The 17234-nt window shown below is 41.1% G+C and overlaps 2 protein-coding genes across 2 annotated transcripts; one reads left to right on the top strand and one right to left on the bottom strand.

Moving 5' to 3' along the window:
• Positions 1 to 294: 294 nt before the first annotated feature.
• On the top strand, positions 295 to 10665 carry LACTB (lactamase beta). The gene is given in 7 exon segments (XM_030955508.1): positions 295 to 358; positions 361 to 539; positions 1443 to 1509; positions 3207 to 3397; positions 3738 to 4083; positions 5385 to 5550; positions 7757 to 10665. Coding segments are annotated over 7 exon segments (1557 nt in total). The 3' UTR covers positions 8301 to 10665.
• A 574-nt stretch (positions 10666 to 11239) lies between these two features.
• Positions 11240 to 15613, bottom strand: RPS27L (ribosomal protein S27 like). Its single transcript, XM_030955509.1, has 4 exons — positions 15556 to 15613; positions 15156 to 15264; positions 12793 to 12903; positions 11240 to 11736 (listed from the first exon to the last, which is right to left on the bottom strand). Exons 1-4 carry the CDS (start codon positions 15559 to 15561, stop codon positions 11708 to 11710), a joined length of 255 nt encoding a protein of 84 aa, XP_030811369.1. The 5' UTR covers positions 15562 to 15613; the 3' UTR covers positions 11240 to 11707.
• Between the last annotated feature and the right edge of the window lie 1621 nt (positions 15614 to 17234).

Genomic DNA, 17234 nt, shown 5'->3' on the forward strand with positions numbered 1-17234 from the left:
GGCGGCGAGCCGCACTGCCGTGCTCCAGCCGCCGCAGGTCCCGCTGGAGCGGAGCCCGTCCCTGCCGGAGCGGAGCCCATCCCGCCGGAGCCGAGCCCATCCCGCCGCCGCAGGTCCCGCCGGAGCCGAGCCCATCCCGCCGGAGCCGAGCCCATCCCGCCGCCGCAGGTCCCGCCGGAGCCGAGCCCATCCCCGCGGCCGCGCTGCTCCGTGAGGCGGCGGCGCTCGATGCGCTCGGGGCTCGGCCCGGCGAGGCGGTGCCTGTGGCCCGGCGGTGCCATGTCCGCCCCGGCCATGGCGGGCCTGGCGCGGGCCCTGCGGCGGGCGGCGGCTCCCGGGCGGCTCCCCGCGGCCCGCAGAGGGGCGGCGGGGCCGGGCCGCGGCCCTGGGGCTGGGGGCTGGCGCTGGGGCTGGCGCTGGGGGTTCGGGCGGCGCCGGCGGGAGGCGAGCCGGAGAGCGGGCGGGAGGAGAAGCCGCCGTCGCCGCGGGGCTTCGGCGCGGCCGTGGAGAGGAGCAGGGACCTGGTGCGGAGGATCAAGGTGCTGAGGGGGGACCGGTGGAGGCTGTCGGGGCTGGCGCAGCTCAGGCCAGCTCAACAGGGGTGTGTGGAAGTGTGGCACAGTGTGGGGCGTCTGAGAACAAGGGGGGCCTGAAAGGCTGTGGGGAGAGAGGCTGGAGCCGTCCGAGGGCACTTGGCTCAGCCTGGCGGAGAGACCTCGCTGCAGCTTCCTCATGAGGGGAAGCGCAGGGGCAGGCACTCGTCTCTGCTTTCTGTGACTAGAAAACAGCAGGAAATTATGTCAGGAGAAGTTTAGGTGGGTATTGCGTAAAGTTTTTTGCTTCGAGGGTGGTCAGGCAGTGAAGAGGCTCCCCAGGTAAGTGGTCACGGCTCAAGCCCGGCAGAGCTCCAGGAGTGTTTGAGCCGCGCTCTCGGGCGCTGGGTGGCATTGGTGGAGCTCTCCTGTGCAGGGCCAGGGGTTGGTCTCTGAGATCCTTGTGGGTCTCTTCCGACTCGGGATATTCTGTGATTCTGTTTAAAAAGCACCTTGTATTTACTTCAAAAATCCAGCTGAAGCTTTTTTGAAATACTGCCTGCCAGTAGGTGATGCAGTTTGCCGGTTGCATATTAACTGTCATGTTTTGTTTCTCTTGCATGTTCCATTCAGTAATTTAATTATCAAAGCAAAAATATTACCTTGCTATTCTTGTTAGGTATGTTTTTCCCAATAGCTGAGTTAAAATGTCAGCTTTGCAAAAGCAGTTTGTACCAGTTCCAAAGTGATACATAACAAAATTTCAACTATAATTTGGCAACAATAAGCAGGTTTATTTGTAGGGGTTTTGTATTTTGTAGCTTTTTCAGTTCGAGGGCTTGGGAGGAGGTGTTTTTTAACTTAAATATCCTTCTAAATGTCTTCTGTCCATTTTGTTTTTTTTTGCAGGATGAAGCAGGAATCCCTGGTATATTAGTTGGAGTTTCTGTAGATGGAAAGGAAGTCTGGTCAGAAGGTTAGTATGTGGGAGAAGTAGTTGTGCACACTGTCAAGAACTGATGAACATCTGAAAAATGAACAATTCAAACAAGTTAATCAGGCTGGGATTTTGTCTACTTGATGTCCCATCTCTGTACAGTAGCCAGAAATGGGTGCTTAGGGAGTATCAAATGACACCTTCCTTGGTAAACTTCAATCATTTCTAGGAATTGATAATTTGTTAACTTCCTGAATATGCTTGTATGTCTCAACAGTTAGATTGGAGGAGCTTTCTTCCATTAATTTTTCAGATTAACCTTTGAATGTACTCTGGGCATGGAGCTGTACAGTGTCTGGTAGCACTGTATGTAGGAGGTAAAGAACTGCTCTCCCCACAGGAACTTCCTTAGTAGTCAAAGGAATAAGGGCTCACATTTGGTGACCTGTCTCCTGTTTGTGGGCTGAGGTGTGGCTTTACTGGGATTTAACAGGTGCTATCCTTTCAGAAATTGCAGTTGTTTTTTCTGGTTACACAGGGTGTAAGTAGAGTGTGTTAGTACTTCTCATATCATCTCATGTAGACATTTGATGTTTTTAAAAAACCAACCAAAATGTGTATCTGTTCTCAGAAACATTTTCATGAGGTTCAAAACACTCCGTTCTGGGTTGTTTGAGTCTCCTCCTCCCTTCTCTGTGGGGGCCAAAGCAGGGACAGGTGTGAGCTGCATGTATTCTGTGACCACAGTGCTGAACCTGCTCTCTTGCTGATGGCAATGGTGTGAGGTTTGGGAGGTGTTTTCACTGGGAGAACATCATCTGCATTAACAAGCACTAGGCACTTGAGTAGCAGCTATATAAGAGAAAGGGTCTAGGGCAAATGGATGTCATCTGTTTTATTTCTTGTACTTTGTCAAGGTTTGGGGCTTTATTTCCTGAGCAGTTCATTGTTAGACTACAGTTGTGTATAGACAGAGATGTGTTGCTTGCAGGCCTTTCTTGTACTGAAAACTGCAAATATGTCATTGCTGCTTTTTTTTTTTGCTTTTATGCTGTAACATCACTTTCACTTTCTTCAAACCTCTCTCAAACTGAAGACTGGTTTGGCAGCTCGAAAATGCTTTACTAATTCCAGTTCTTGCTACCAGACTTGTGGGTTGGCTACATAGGAAAACACTGTTACAGAAAGTGTTAAACTGTATTTTTTAATTGAAGCCATGCTGAGAGATGTTGAAACATAGTAACACCTGGGTTCTGTGAAACCTTACAGTTTGGGAATCAATTTGTGAGTGATTTCCTCTCTCAGTTTCTGTATTGATACAATAAGACCCTTTATTGCTTTAGCCATTAATTCAAAACAGTAAAATGAGTGTTTATGACTGTTGGTCAGTTATTTTACAGTCTAAATTTTGGTCTCTTTGGGTTTTCTACACTGAATATTTGACCTCAGGAGTGTAAATTTTGGCTTAATCTTTAATCTCATTTATCATTATGTTTGTTGTAGTCTTAATCAGCAATTTGAGATGCCATTGTGTAATCCAATGGGCTCTGATTACCTGCTGCTACTACAGTAAAATGTTACTGACTGAACTGAAGCAGGGGCTGGGATAGTTCAACGCTTCATATCCCAGTTTAGCTGGAGGAAAAATATTTTAAAGAGCCAGTAAATCTAATTCATTGCATGTAATGAATTCAGCATGTGCAAAGGACTTAGCAGAGTGTTTTATTTCCTGGCAGGTTTGGGCTATGCTGACGTGGAGAACCGTGTGCTGTGCAAGCCAGAGACCGTCATGCGCATCGCCAGCATCAGCAAGTGTCTCACCATGATGGCTGTTGCTAAACTCTGGGAAGAGGGGAAGCTGGATTTAGATGCTCCAGTGCAGAAATATGTCCCTGAATTTCCAGAAAAGGTCTACGAGGGTGAAAAGGTATGTAATTGTTTATTGGTAAGAGTTTTTAAAATTTTTTGTTCCTGCCACTACATAGCTATCTGTGTACAGGTGCCTGATCTGGACCTATTCCTATAAAACACTCAAAATCATTTAGACAAGTACTGATATTTCCTGCTCAGAAAAGCATATTTGGATCTTCACTTTTATATCAAGTGTGTGTCCACATATACCCTTTTTTTTTAATACTCTGTTCAAGATGTGATTTTTAAAATGTCTTGTACCTTTGTCTGTTCTTTGTCATGGTGAATTTTACTTTTTCAGTGATTTATTTTTTTGTCTTTCAATGAAGAGAGCTCACATTATCCTGTCTACCTAGGTCACTATTACCACAAGACAGTTAGTTTCACACTTGAGTGGGATTCGTCACTATGAAAAAGATATTACAAAAGTAAAAGAAGAAAAGGAAAAGGCAAACAGAGCACTTAAGCTAACAAAATCCCATCAGGATAAAGAACAAAAAGCAAAAGAAGGTAAAGGGACTGAAAACACTGATTGTGTCAAACAGAAGAAAGAACATGATAGTGAGACAAAGAGCCGAAATTCAAAGCCTGGCAGGAACGACAAGGAGTTTGAACAGGAAGAGTATTATTTGAAGGAAAAATTTGAAAGTGTGATTGAGTCACTGAAGATATTTAAAAATGATCCCTTATTCTTTAAACCAGGTGAGTTTCTATTAATGTAGACCAAAATATGCTCTTCTGGTGAGAGTTTTGTTTCAAAGAGTTTGACATGTAATGATGATAGTAGAGTCCAGTGAAGAGTGTTTGTGTGGGCATTTTGGTTTGTTCTGCTTCCCTCCCTTTATATTTTTTCTTCACATGCCCCATTAAAAGCTCATCAGAGAAGTATTTGGTCTGTTCTGCACAAACCACTTGGTCATCTAATATTTATGTATAAGACTTTTCTCCCAGGAGCAGTAAGTAATGCAGTAAGTGCTCTGAAACATAGCAGTTAGTGGATTTATAAATGGTGAAGCAGAAGATAATTCTGGTAACAAATTTGTATCTACAAAGTATTTTGTAAGCAGATACCAACTTGCTGTAGTCATGTTCTGGGCCTTCTAGATAAGAAATAAAAAGCAAAGTATTTTACTGAGACACTAAATTAGACCTAAAAAAATCTAAAAAAACCCCCATAGACTCACAGAATTACTCCAGTAATTTATTGTTTGGATTATTTAAATTAGGTCTAGAAAGGACTTTGAGGAACTTCAGGTGTAAGTTTTAAATGAGATAGGTAAAGGTAAATTCTATATATTGCTGATAAACAGTAAATAATGTGCATTTATGGGGGAGAAGGGTAGAAAGAGGGTGAAGTTAAACACTCACCATCTTGGAGCTTTAAATAAGTGATTTGTCTCAGCTGTAATCACTTTAGCAGTTGCTCAATATGTAAATGTTTCATAGAAGGCATTAGCACAAGGATGAGATTTTTTAAAATGAAACATTGTTTTGTAAATAAATTCAGTTGTCTTAAATAATATACACGCTTGTGTTCATATAATCTTTTGGGATATTCTAGAAATAGAAACACTGTGCTAAAAGTGATGGATACCCTTGAAAAATGTGAGTATTGCTGTTGTTTTCCCTTCTCCAGGGTATGGACACACAAACAAGTCACAGTAGCTGAGCATCTTTTAAGCAGTAATTTTATGGTTTGTGTCAGCTTTCCAAATCCAGACATCCTTGTTAGACCTGATGTGGTAAATCTCCTGGAAAGGATGTTAAATGTCAGCGCTGACACCTTGGCATGAAACCTGAGTGTACATAGAGATCTCTGGGAGATTTTGGTGCTGTTCTCTTAGCAGGATGTGTGTCTGCTGCAGTACAGAATTTCCTAGGCCTAGGATCAACAGTGGTTGATCATTAATTGCTATATATAGTTTTATTTGCACATATGATTCCATTTAAGTATCATGCAATTAACCTGGGGTTTTTTCCCTTTCTCACTGTGTTTCTTCAAGGTAGTCAGTTCTTGTACTCAACATATGGCTTTACTCTCTTAAGTGCTGTTGTGGAGAGAGCTTCAGGACAAAAATTTACAGATTATATGCTGAAAATGTTTCGTGATTTGGATATGCTGTCAACTGTCCTAGATGACAATGAAGCAATGATATATAACAGAGCAAGGTAAACAGGGGTGGAACTCTTCTTTTTCCACAACAACTGTTACCCTTTCTATCTTAATTAAGACACCTGAATTAAGAATGTGTGATTTTTCTTTTCCCAGACATTTAAATGAAGTGTTGTATGTTACTTCAACATTACTCATGTAGCTGCTTCCAGTGCCATGGTATAGGTTCTGTAATTAGCATGTAAAATTACAGAATAGGAAATAAATATTTCTTGTTCTAAGTGTGAATATGGGAGGTGAGGGGAGTAATAGGGGTGACTTCAAAGTTTACATTTACTTTGGGTACAAGTAAGCACATAAATGCAAATTAAATAATGAGTAACTAGGAAATTATGTTGGAGTATATAATTACCTTAGTTTGCTTAATATACTTGCCTTTAAAGGGTTCCATGGAATTGTAATAGTCTCACAGTAACACAATGTTTTCATAATTCAAATTTCAGTATGCATGTTGACCAGAATTAACATTCTGTTTAACATCAATTTAATTTTAAAATTAATTTAAGATAGGAAAAAAATAACCAACACCTCCTACCTCCCCAGTCCTACAAAAAAACCAAACTACACCCACAAAACAAAAAGCTGAGATAAATTTTGTAACTGGAAAATCCATTCCAATATAGTGGATCAGGCTAGGGTTTCTTGTCTTATTTTATTGAATTTCCTGTCTTGGCTCAGAAATTGATTATTGACTCCTCTGTTAAATTTTGGTGCGGGACAAGAATTCTGTGGAATGACAAAGTAGGTTTTAGTAACAGTCTCATGAAAATGAGACTCAGACTTTTAAAGTTTGGCTTCTAAAATGCTCTCAAAGAACGATGAACACGTTGAAGCTGAGGTTTATCCTAAGTACAGGTGTATATTGAAAGCGTGTGTGCGCAGCTTTACTGCTCTATTCTAAGATGCTTTGTGCTGGTGTTCAGTTTGCTTGCAAAATTTCAGAGGCTCATCTGGATGATAGTGATGTTCTTATAAATTATGAACCTTGTACAGTCAAGGTTTTTTAGAACATGTGTATGTTCATCCTTTTATAAACTGAAATATGAGAGGGATCAAGGAATTGGGAGAGATGCTCTTCTGGGAGTCTTTTTATAGATATTTACTGTTAAGCAAACCTGAGATGCTGATGGATTTACTTCCACAAATTGGAGCTTGATGCCTCAAAATAGAATGTATTGAGGTGTTAAAGTTTGTTTAATGGTTTGGTTATACTATATTTATCACACAGGAAAATGCTAAAAAATCCATGTTCTAGATCTTTTAGAGGTATAAGTGGATGTCTTTGTAACAGGGTTTTTTGTGATCAAAAGACTCATTATGGGGACAACAGGATACTAAATCACTGTCAGAGTTGATGGTTGTCTTGCACTCTGGACCATTCATCATTCTTCCTTTGTTTCAACCTCTGACTTCCAGTGTTATAAGTTATTCAGAAGTTTGCTAGAAAGCTTTCCAATACAAGTGAAATCTAGGTAGGGTTCTTCCTTTTCATAAACTCTCCATGGACCTTAATTGGTTAAAAGACCAAAGGTTGAAATTCCTTGGGTTATATATTTATTCAACAAGTCCTTTTCATATGTTGTATGAAATTAACCAAGTCATGATTGGACTGTTTCTTTCAAAAGCACAAGTTGTTCTGCACTTCTGTTGTATTGTTCCTGACAGATCATTCTGCAGCTCTGGTTGGCAGTTTCTACATTTGTGTTATGCAAGATTTTAATGCTCCTTGCTTTGTTCTAGAGTACAGCAACCGTAATGGGGCACTGGGGGGAAATCAGCCAGAAGTGGAAACTGCTGTCTGGGAGCAGCCACCTAAGCCTCAGTTGTAGAATTCCTTTTTCTTTTAAACACTTCATTTCTAGTACAGACATTTAAGAAAAAATCTGTGTTGCCTGATCTATTTATCTCTGTCACATCTCTTATTTGTATATTATCTTTATTCTTAGTATAGCCTAAGATTAAGCAGGATTAGTACTTTTATTGAAGTTCAGCTTCTAACCTAAGAAGTCACCTTAATTTTTGTTTTTCTGTCTGAATGATTTGATTTTTCTGCAATATATTTTAAAAATGTATTTTTAAAACTCTGTAAATGTTCACAAGAACAAGCTAATACATGCTCAGTTTGCTCTTTTAAGGTAGGGCAGCTTAAAGTCATTGTGCATAGTATATGAGAATGACAAATTGAATTTTCTTGAATTTTAGGTGTTACATTTACAACAAAAAGGGACGGCTGGTAAATGCACCATATGTGGACAACTCTTACAAGTGGGCTGGTGGTGGCTTCCTGTCATCAGTAGGTGACCTCCTAAAATTTGGAAATGCCTTGTTGTACAGCTACCAAGCCGGACAATTTAAAAACAAGAACAGCAAACTCCTTCCAGGGTACCTCAAGCCAAGCACAGTTGCCATGATGTGGACTCCAGTGCCAAAAACAGAAGTGTCGTGGGACAGGGATGGTAAATACGCCATGGCTTGGGCTGTGGTAGAGAAAAACCAGCAGTGTGGCTGCTGCAGACAGCAGAGACACTATGCATCTCACACTGGGGGTGCTGTGGGGGCCAGCAGCGTCCTCCTCATCCTGCCTGAAGAGCTGGACCCTGAAGCTGTGGGTACCTGGCCAGTGGCCCCCCCCAGAGGGGTCATTGTCACCATTATCTGTAATATGCAATCGGTGTCGCTCAACAGCACCGCCTTAAAGATCGCCAGGGAGTTTGACAGAGAGAAACAGGCACAGTGTGTGGGCTGAGAGAGCTGTGGGACTGAACTCACTGTACTGAAATACAAAGGGTGGAACTGGACTTCAAGTTCACTAAGAATATGGGAAGAAAAAGCATAAATAATTCAATTAACCTCTGCTAGTGGTGCTAAACTTATGTCTAACTGGAATTCATCTCTCAGGGAAGTTCCTAACTTACAGAAAATGAGAATGTAACAGTCAAAGATTACTTTCTGCAGTACCTGTGTAAATGATCATTATATTAGCAGGTTATTTTTACCAACTAGTGAAACACTTGACCAAGATTAAAAAATAGCCTTTTTTTTTTTTCACTAAGTACAAATTACCTACCTTGAATGTTGAACTTTTGAAAAATTTCACATCTTGATTTGACCACACAAATATGTTGCTTGTTATTCTTACAGTTCCAGTCTGCCAAAACTATTCAGTATTACTTTTTAAAGAAAAATTGTGTCATCATTGCTTTTTGTTTTCACGTGCCACTTCTCTTACTTGCTTAAAAAAACAACAAAACCCAAACCTTGAAGCTACCTCCAGAATACAGATTTATACCAGAAGCAGTCTTTTATCAGAGCTGTGGATTAAGAACTAGAAAAGAATGAATCTAGAGCAATGTAAGTAAAATTCTTTTTTTTAGATCTCATCCATTTTTATTGGATACAGAGAATGTGTAGAATTAGTTTACTGTGCAATAAAAGAATTATTTCTAGAGTCAAGTCCACCCAAGTAGCACAATGTGGCAAGCTGTCAAACTGTCCTGTTGTTTTTGAGTGATATACACTTGGTACCAGAAATGGCACTGTATTCTGTAGCCTAGGTTCTCCCTTGTAAACAGGACTTAGGAACTCCAATAGCTCAACACAGCTTAAAGACCATTCTTGAAGCCAGGAGTAGAAGTCTCACCAACCAAACACGGCCATGGCAGCTGGAGCACAGCTCAAAGTGCTGCATCCAGGGGTGGGGACTCCACCACTTCCATGGGCAGCTCCTTCCAATGCCTCATCACCCTTCCTGTGAAGAAATTCTTCCTGTTGTCCAACTTGAACCTTACCTGGTGCAGCTTGAGGCCATGTTCTCTTGTCCTTTCACTTGTTCCCTGTGAGAAGAGGCCAATCCCCCCTGGCTCCAGCCTCCTGCCAGGGAGTTGTAGAGTGATAAGGTCACCCCTTCTCTCCAGGCTCCTTCAGCTTCTTGTCAGACTTGTGCTCCAGACCCTTCCCCAGAGAAAGAAAGAATGTCCACTGCCTTTCTCTGGACATGCTCCAGCCCCTCAATGCCTTTCCTGAAGTGAGGGCCCCAGAGCTGGATGCAGGACTAGAGGTGGGAGATTTTTAATCTTCAGTTTCACAACAGGAATAAAGTGGCATCTGAATTGTCCATTTTATGTATTTCACAATAGCATGGGAGATCTGTCATCTCAAAGATTTACCCCCACCCCACTTCCCCTGCAGTTACATTAGACAGCAGTTCCAGGCTGACACAAAACAGAAGCATCTTTAGGAAAGGTTTCAATGCTTCCTTTCCTGCACTGCTCAGCAGCTCTGCTGCTCTGAATTCAAGGAGCAAGATGTCTTGGTTAGCAGCCAGCAGATGACAGCCCTCCCTGCCTCTTTCCCAAACTAATGCTTTTAGTGTTATCCCCATAGTTGTTACCTGCCCTGTGATGATACAGCATGCTGCCATCTCTGCTCCCACTCTGCCTATGGTAATATTTATTACCCAAGACACAAACCAGGAAATCTAGTATTTTGAGGGGTCAGTGTTTTACCTATATTTTTAATTGGGGCTAATAAGACTAGTTTAGTATATTCTTCATAATTACAATCATTATTGTACCTTAAAAATGGTTTGCTTGGGGTTTCTGGCCCACTCACCAAAATTTCACTTTTTTATTCATTAATAATGTATTGTCTTTATCTCAAGAGTATCCAATCATTTCATCTTCTAGCACCTGGAACAAAATGGGTCTCCGAGTGTCTCTGCTTTGGTACTAAATTAATCATGAGTTCTTATCTTTTAGGGTAGAGAAGGCAGAGATATGAGAGACTAGGAATCAATGTGGCCTTAGCATACGTATTCAGGTCACAGTTAATATTGCTACTTTGATCTTTGTTCTAAAACCAGTAATTTGATGGGTTGGCATGGTATGTGGGAAACTAACTAGACTGTATCTGGTCAGTTAAGAGTACCTTCATGATAAACTTACCTGTGAGTGAACCTTTGTTGTGAGTGGCACTGACATAAACCCCAACTTTTCTTAGAAGGCACGTGTATTCTGTTGGTACACCTGTTTCTGTATCAAACACCTCCTTCTGCATATGGTAATTACATGTCTGCTGTTTGAAATAACAGAAATAAAACTTACCTTGCAAATGCAACCAATTGTAGTATCAGGTTTTTGGTTTGTTTTATTGACTAGATATGTAAGAGTTTTCAAAGTCATAAAAAGAATACTAGCTAATTTGAAAATTCCAATAATAATTAGCTCACCAAGACACCTGATACTTTTAAAGAGCTGTTGATACGTAACTTGAGATATTATTTAATAAGATATATGTAAGATTTTGTTTTAATATTTTCTCATGGTTAAAAATAAAATCAATTTTTACTGGCAATTTACAAAAACATGGCTTTCAAAAACGAATTAAACCCTTTTCCTTATTGCAAGAAGGCAATTATTTAATGCCGGTATTTAATACTAACAGTATGCACAGGTTTGCTGTACTTGTGCCTAGATACCATCCACACCTCCTAGTGTAGTTCCATGACTTACAGTTGCTTATATGCCAGTTGCCTTCTCTATGCTGCAGGTTTTCAGTGCTTTGCAAAGGACTACTTTTGGGGTTTTTTTTGGAAAGACATCTCAGTTTAGAATACCACGTGCAGTCTTGAGATCAAATTAGCGGAAGGGAAAATCCATGCATTCCAGAGAAACAGCTGAACAGAGGTGAGTAACTTTTCATTTTTATTTATTACCATATTACCCAAGAGGGGGAAGGGACTACAGCAACATTGAAAGCAAATGAGCCATTTTAAATCTTATCTAGCTTTTGCAACCCTTGCAGTTACGGTAGCTGCAGTAATAAAATACACAAAATGCATTTTTAAAGCAGTTGCTGTAACTATACGCATTACACTGCTGTAGTTTATGATTAGCAAGGGGAAGGATGCAGGAAGTTTGAACAGTAAAAAACCTGTTCAAACAAACTTATAAAAATAGAGCTCGGTTGTCTGCAAAACTTACAGGAAGAACTTGCACTTCAGATCATTTATTGAAAAAGAGATTCCAGCAGATTGGTCAGCAGTAGCATGTAATTTGTACAAAATCAATCATAATTACATTGTGGTTGTAACAGGCATTTTTAAACTGGTAAGGCTTTCAGGAACACAGATCCAAAAATCACATGCTGAACTGTTCAGTGTTGCTTTCTTCTAAATGAACAGCCTGCAAAGAAATCACGTGAGTAGAGAGATGAATAGTCCTTAAATTGTTAGACTGCCTTGAAAAATTGCTCATCCAATGTAAGTAGAAAAACTCATGGATTAAATATAAATTTCATGTACCATAAGAGGTGAAGATTTAGCACTGTAAGTCTTCTCTAGTTCAACCTGAGCAACATGGTTGTCATGCAATTCTTCTTAAAATAAGATTAAGGTGTACTGTTTATTTTCTTCCAGATGTATTTTAAAATTTCAGTTTACTGTTCCACCCCTTAGTGATACAAACCCCAAACTGAAACAGCTGCTGTGTGAGTTGTTACCATTTCAACTGCTCAACAGCCTCACTTCAGGTATTCTGTCCTCATGTTTACCACCCCTGTGTAGTAGCACATTATATAAGCACTGCTATGTGTCATTTGTATACATGCTTACCTTTTGCCCTTTAAGCAAGAAATTAATAAAATTTGGGTTAATTTTTACATTTTTTAAATCCTAAAGTGTTTCCAGTGCTTTTCACATACCCCAGAACTAGACTGCACTCAAAGATACTGGTGTTATACCAGTTATCTGTATATACATTATTGGTGGTTATTTGCTCCCTTATAATTTATATGAAACAAATTTTCTTTGAGCCAGGGAACTGCTGTTTAAAAACAGGCAAGCCATTAGTGACTAGGAGTGGCACAGGATTACTTTAGCCTGGCAAAAGTACCCTACTCCTTTGATGGTGCTTTTTAACACTTTAAACCCAGCTCAGAGTTAAACAGCAGTATTCACTACACAAGCTGAAGGGAATGACAAGTCACCTAAAATGAAGTGTGTTTGATGACAATGTAGGTGTTTAGCTGCCTGGCAGATCTAAAGAGCCATTTAAAAACAAAGAATATGAAGAAAAATTCTCAATTCTGGGCCTATTAACAATGTTTCTAGTAGCCAACTCTAAGCAATTTGTAAAATCAGTGTTCCAGTATCAGCTTCCAAAATCCAAGCTAAAATATTTGCAGGCTATACAATGCATTTATGTAAGTGGCATATTTGGGTTGTGTAACGTTGCCCTTACCTTCTGTGAGCCTGGCTTTGCCCCCAGTTGGCTGACACAGGACAGTTGAGCACCCTACACACAGAACTACTGTCTGAGCATGGCTGAACACTGTGGTGATCTTGTAGCATCCTGAAAAACAACATTATGAAACTTTCCACTGGGTACTTCTATCATCATTTTTAATATGTTAATTGAATCAGGTACTCTAAATACATCTGTCCAAAATGCATCTGTATTTCCTTACACAACACAGCAAGCCAAACTAAGCAAGCCATGGTTGTGTTCTGAAGTGTTTGCCTTTACTTACATGCTTAGGAAAGCAAGTTAGGTAACAGAAACTGGTTTGATTCCCATATGAAAATCAACAGACTCTGCTGGCTGACAAACCCTAATTTGCCTATCACATCTCCTGTAAAGAAGTTCAGCAGTTCCAGGTTAGCCTCCTCTGCTGAACAGAGGAACCCATGGAGCTGGAGAAATATTTACCTTGTAACAGCAGAACACTGCTATTGACAAAGTCAGAAAGCTGGGAATATAAACACTGCTGTTCCAATCTGTGTTTGCTTTCTGTTTAATAATTGGTACATGTAAGGCTTGGATGCATTCTATAAAACTAACATAATGTTTAAATGGAAAGACTTGCAAAGAAAAATTTCACTAATTCCCTATGTAATGCTTTTGTCTACGACTTATAAATTTTATGACTTAAGAAAGGATGAGATCACTCATACATGGCTTAGAAATGGGATTTTCACTGCTTTTCAATTTTTTTCCCCTGAAAAGCATTTTTAATTAGCCAAGAGGTATTTTTGGAGGGAGAAAACGGTAAAGGATTTAATCTGGATGTGGATATACAAAATAAATAGGTAAAGGTGAGCAGAGATTGCATTTTCAGCACATGTGGATCAGACAGCAAAGATAGAACATATGTTGTGAGCAGGGTCCTGTGACAAAAGCTCTTCTTGGAAGGGAGAAGTACTATTAGACAGAATAACAGATCTCTGTTTAAATCACAAAGAGCAACTGTACAAATCTTTGTGAAAAACTTCTAACAGCTAAACTTTAAACACAGCAAATTGTTTTTTTCCCCTACTGAAGCTGAACTTCCACGTTGATGAGTTTTTAATGTTTGTGAGTTGGCAGGGAAATGAGCCCAACCCATCTGAGTATCTACGTAGGAACTTCCAATTCCACTGACCTAGGGACACATAAGGCCATCTGCTATTTGCAGTGCCTTGTGCATAGGACTCTATCATTACTGAAGCTCTCCTGCTCTGCTCTATATAGCCCTCAAACACAAAAAACAATTAACCCAACAATAATGAATATAACCCATGACCTATGGGCCTATTTTGACACTAACTGTATCACAGTGTATGCATTCATGTATTCTGGTTTGAACAGAGAGTAAAAAAACCAAAAAACCCCAGAGGCTTAGTCTTCAACCCTGTATTTGTTTGAAAGCAATCAGAGCTTACTTTCAATTGTTTAAATTAATTTACCTCACTTTCAGATGGAATACGTCTCAGAGCTTCTTGGAAAACTAAGCAACTAAGAAAGAATAAGATCAGAAAACCTGAGTACATCAACAATTCCCTGGTTCTAAGCCAGGAAGATCACTATTGTAAGTGTTTTCGTACTGCTAGAATCTTCTTATGCTGCAGCAGTTGCTAGGAAGTTACCACACTAGGCAATATGATTGTGACTGTGCTGAATAAAAAAGCTGCTCACTGGTAGAGCACATTCCTGTCATGGTGCTGCAAAATCCCATAGTTTAGTTTATAAAAGTGAACTTGATTATACAGATGTCTCTGGGCCAAAGTACTGAAAAGTGGTCACAGGCAACATCTTATAATCCTTGTATATGAGCTAGATGGCAGCTTAGTTCTTAACAGCACACGCAAAAAAGGCAGTGGTGTATGTTTTATGTATACGTGCAGTGTCCCTGCATATATCCTTGTCAAAAGTTTTTCCAGTTGTTCTTCCAGAACTAACTTACAAAAGAAGGAAAACAATGTTGGCTTCTATTTGAAACTTGTGCTATGGAAACTTTAAGGCATCATCCAGTTAATCTCACTTTCTATACACGTCAACCTGGGGGGTTGGGTTTTTCCCTACTTGCAAGGGTTTTACAAAGGAAAAAACCCAACTAAAGAACTCAAGCCAGAACCTCCAGAAAATAAATGTCTGATTATTTACATCAACTTTTCCAAAGATGGAAAACACTTTTGTTGTTAAAAAACCCAAAGCAATATACAGACCTTTTTCTCTACAGAATACAAACTCAGATAAGAAATAATAATCAACTGTTATATAAAGATTAACTGTATATAAAATTAGTTTTGTTCCTTCCATAACGCACGAACATTTCAAATATTTACCTGGACATTTTACATCCATAAAGTAGGAGTTTGGGCTCTGCACGAGACGTTTCTTTTTGTGCTTCCTCTTCTCATCCTCTAAGGAGGGATGCACCAGGTCTTTGGCCAGCTGGGTGGGGCAAGAGGAGAAGCGCCCAGCGCGTTAGGCGGGAGCCGGGCCGGACCGCGGGGCTGCCCCGAGCGCGGCCGCAGCCGAGCCCCGCCAGGCCCGGGCCGGGGCCTCTGCGGGCGGCTCCGGGAACAGGGCGAGCCCGAGCGGGCACGGCCGGGCCGCTCCGTCACCCCCGGGAACAGGGCGAGCCCGAGCGGGCACGGCCGGGCCGCTCCGTCACCCCCCGCCCCCAGGTCCCCGCTGGCGGCGGCCGGGCCCGGCGGCACCGGCGGACCGTAAACAACTCACAGGCATGTCCGCCGCCGGGCCGGGCCGGGCCGCCCCTCAGCGCTCCCGCCGCCGCCGCGCCTGTGCCGAGCGCCGGGGGCGGGACCGAGCGCTGCCAGCGCCGCACGTGTGCGCCAACACTGCCGGGCGTGACACCGGCCCTTAGCGGGGAAATGCCCTCTAGAACTGCGCCGGCTTCACACGGGGCGGTGACTAAATCATCACTCGTGTGGCACAGAATCGTGGAATTGTCAGGGTTGGAAGGCGCCTGGGGCAGGTGACGCAGGAACGTATCTGTGAAAAACGCCAATCACTTGTTTTTAAAATTTTAAACGTTTAATAGTAATAAAATGGTTATTAAATAGTAATACAATTAGAGTAATATTAATTTGGACAATTTGAATTAGGATAATATGAGACAATAGATACAAAGAGTTACGGACGTCCGGGTACCTTTATCTGGGCAGCACGAGCCCGAGAAAGGACCCACGATAACAGAGGATTAACCCTTAAAAACAATAACCTGTTACATATTCATACACCTCATTCATGATGCATAAATTCCATTCAAACACAGGATTCTGTCTGGGCAGTGTCAACTTCTTCCTCTGAATCCTGACAGCGCCTTTGAGGCGGGAAGAAATTAGTTTCTTCTGATAAGAGGGCAATAAATTCTTTTTCTCTGAAAGATTTAGGTGTCCTGTGACTGCTATCTTGCTGCAAGTCCTTTCTTTACAAAAAAAAAGTATCCTACATAGCATAATTTCTATTTTAACATTTTTTGTAACCTAAAACTATATTTAACACACTACTTAAGAGAATTAATACAGCATTACTTTCTAACACAACACATATAATATTCATTTTAATATTTGCAAAAAGCCAATCATAAAATACACATTTTTCACAGAACTGCACTGGCTTCACGCTGGATGCTGACTAAATCATCACTCGTATGGCACAGAATCGTGGAATTGTTAGGGTTGGAAGGCACCTGGAGCAGGTGACACAGGAACGTGTCCAGGTGGGTTTGGAGTGTCTCCAGAGAGGGAGGCTCCACAATCTCTCTGGGCAGCTGTTCAGTGCTCTGCCTTCCTACACATAAGTTCTTCCTTGTGCTGAGATGAAACTTTTTGTGGTTTAGTTTATGGCCATTGCTCCTCGTCTCATCGCTGGGCACCACTGAAAAAACTCTGGCACAATCCTCTTGGCACTCACCTTGAAGATATTTATATGCATTCATTAGATCCCCTCTCAGTCTTCTCTTCTCTAGCCTAAACTGGCCCACTCCTGCTGTATTTCCTCATAAGAGGGATGCTCCAGACCCCTCACCATCTCTGTGAGCCTCTACAGGACCCTCTGCCTGTTTTTTTTGTTCTGAGGAGCACAGAACTGAACATATGTTTGTTGTTCCATAGTAAATGATACATTGCATGAAGATGTACCTGTGAGCTTATTCTTTTGCAGTTTCCCACCCCAGTCAAAAAGAAAAAGGCAGAAGAATTTCTGTTAGTTACCATTCATGTGGTTAAATCAATTTAGGGAACTTATGACACATAAAAATATTGCAGATACTGGAATTTTTTTTAATCACTTTTTTTTTTTTTTTAGTAACAGGCTGAATGATTTTTTTTCTGCAAGTCAGTAATCACAAATGTCATCTGTAAAATCACGTGTATTTATCCTGGAATATTTGGAAT

Source organism: Camarhynchus parvulus, chromosome 10 (assembly GCF_901933205.1).
Source record: "Camarhynchus parvulus chromosome 10, STF_HiC, whole genome shotgun sequence".
Classification (NCBI taxonomy): Eukaryota; Metazoa; Chordata; class Aves; order Passeriformes; family Thraupidae; genus Camarhynchus; species Camarhynchus parvulus.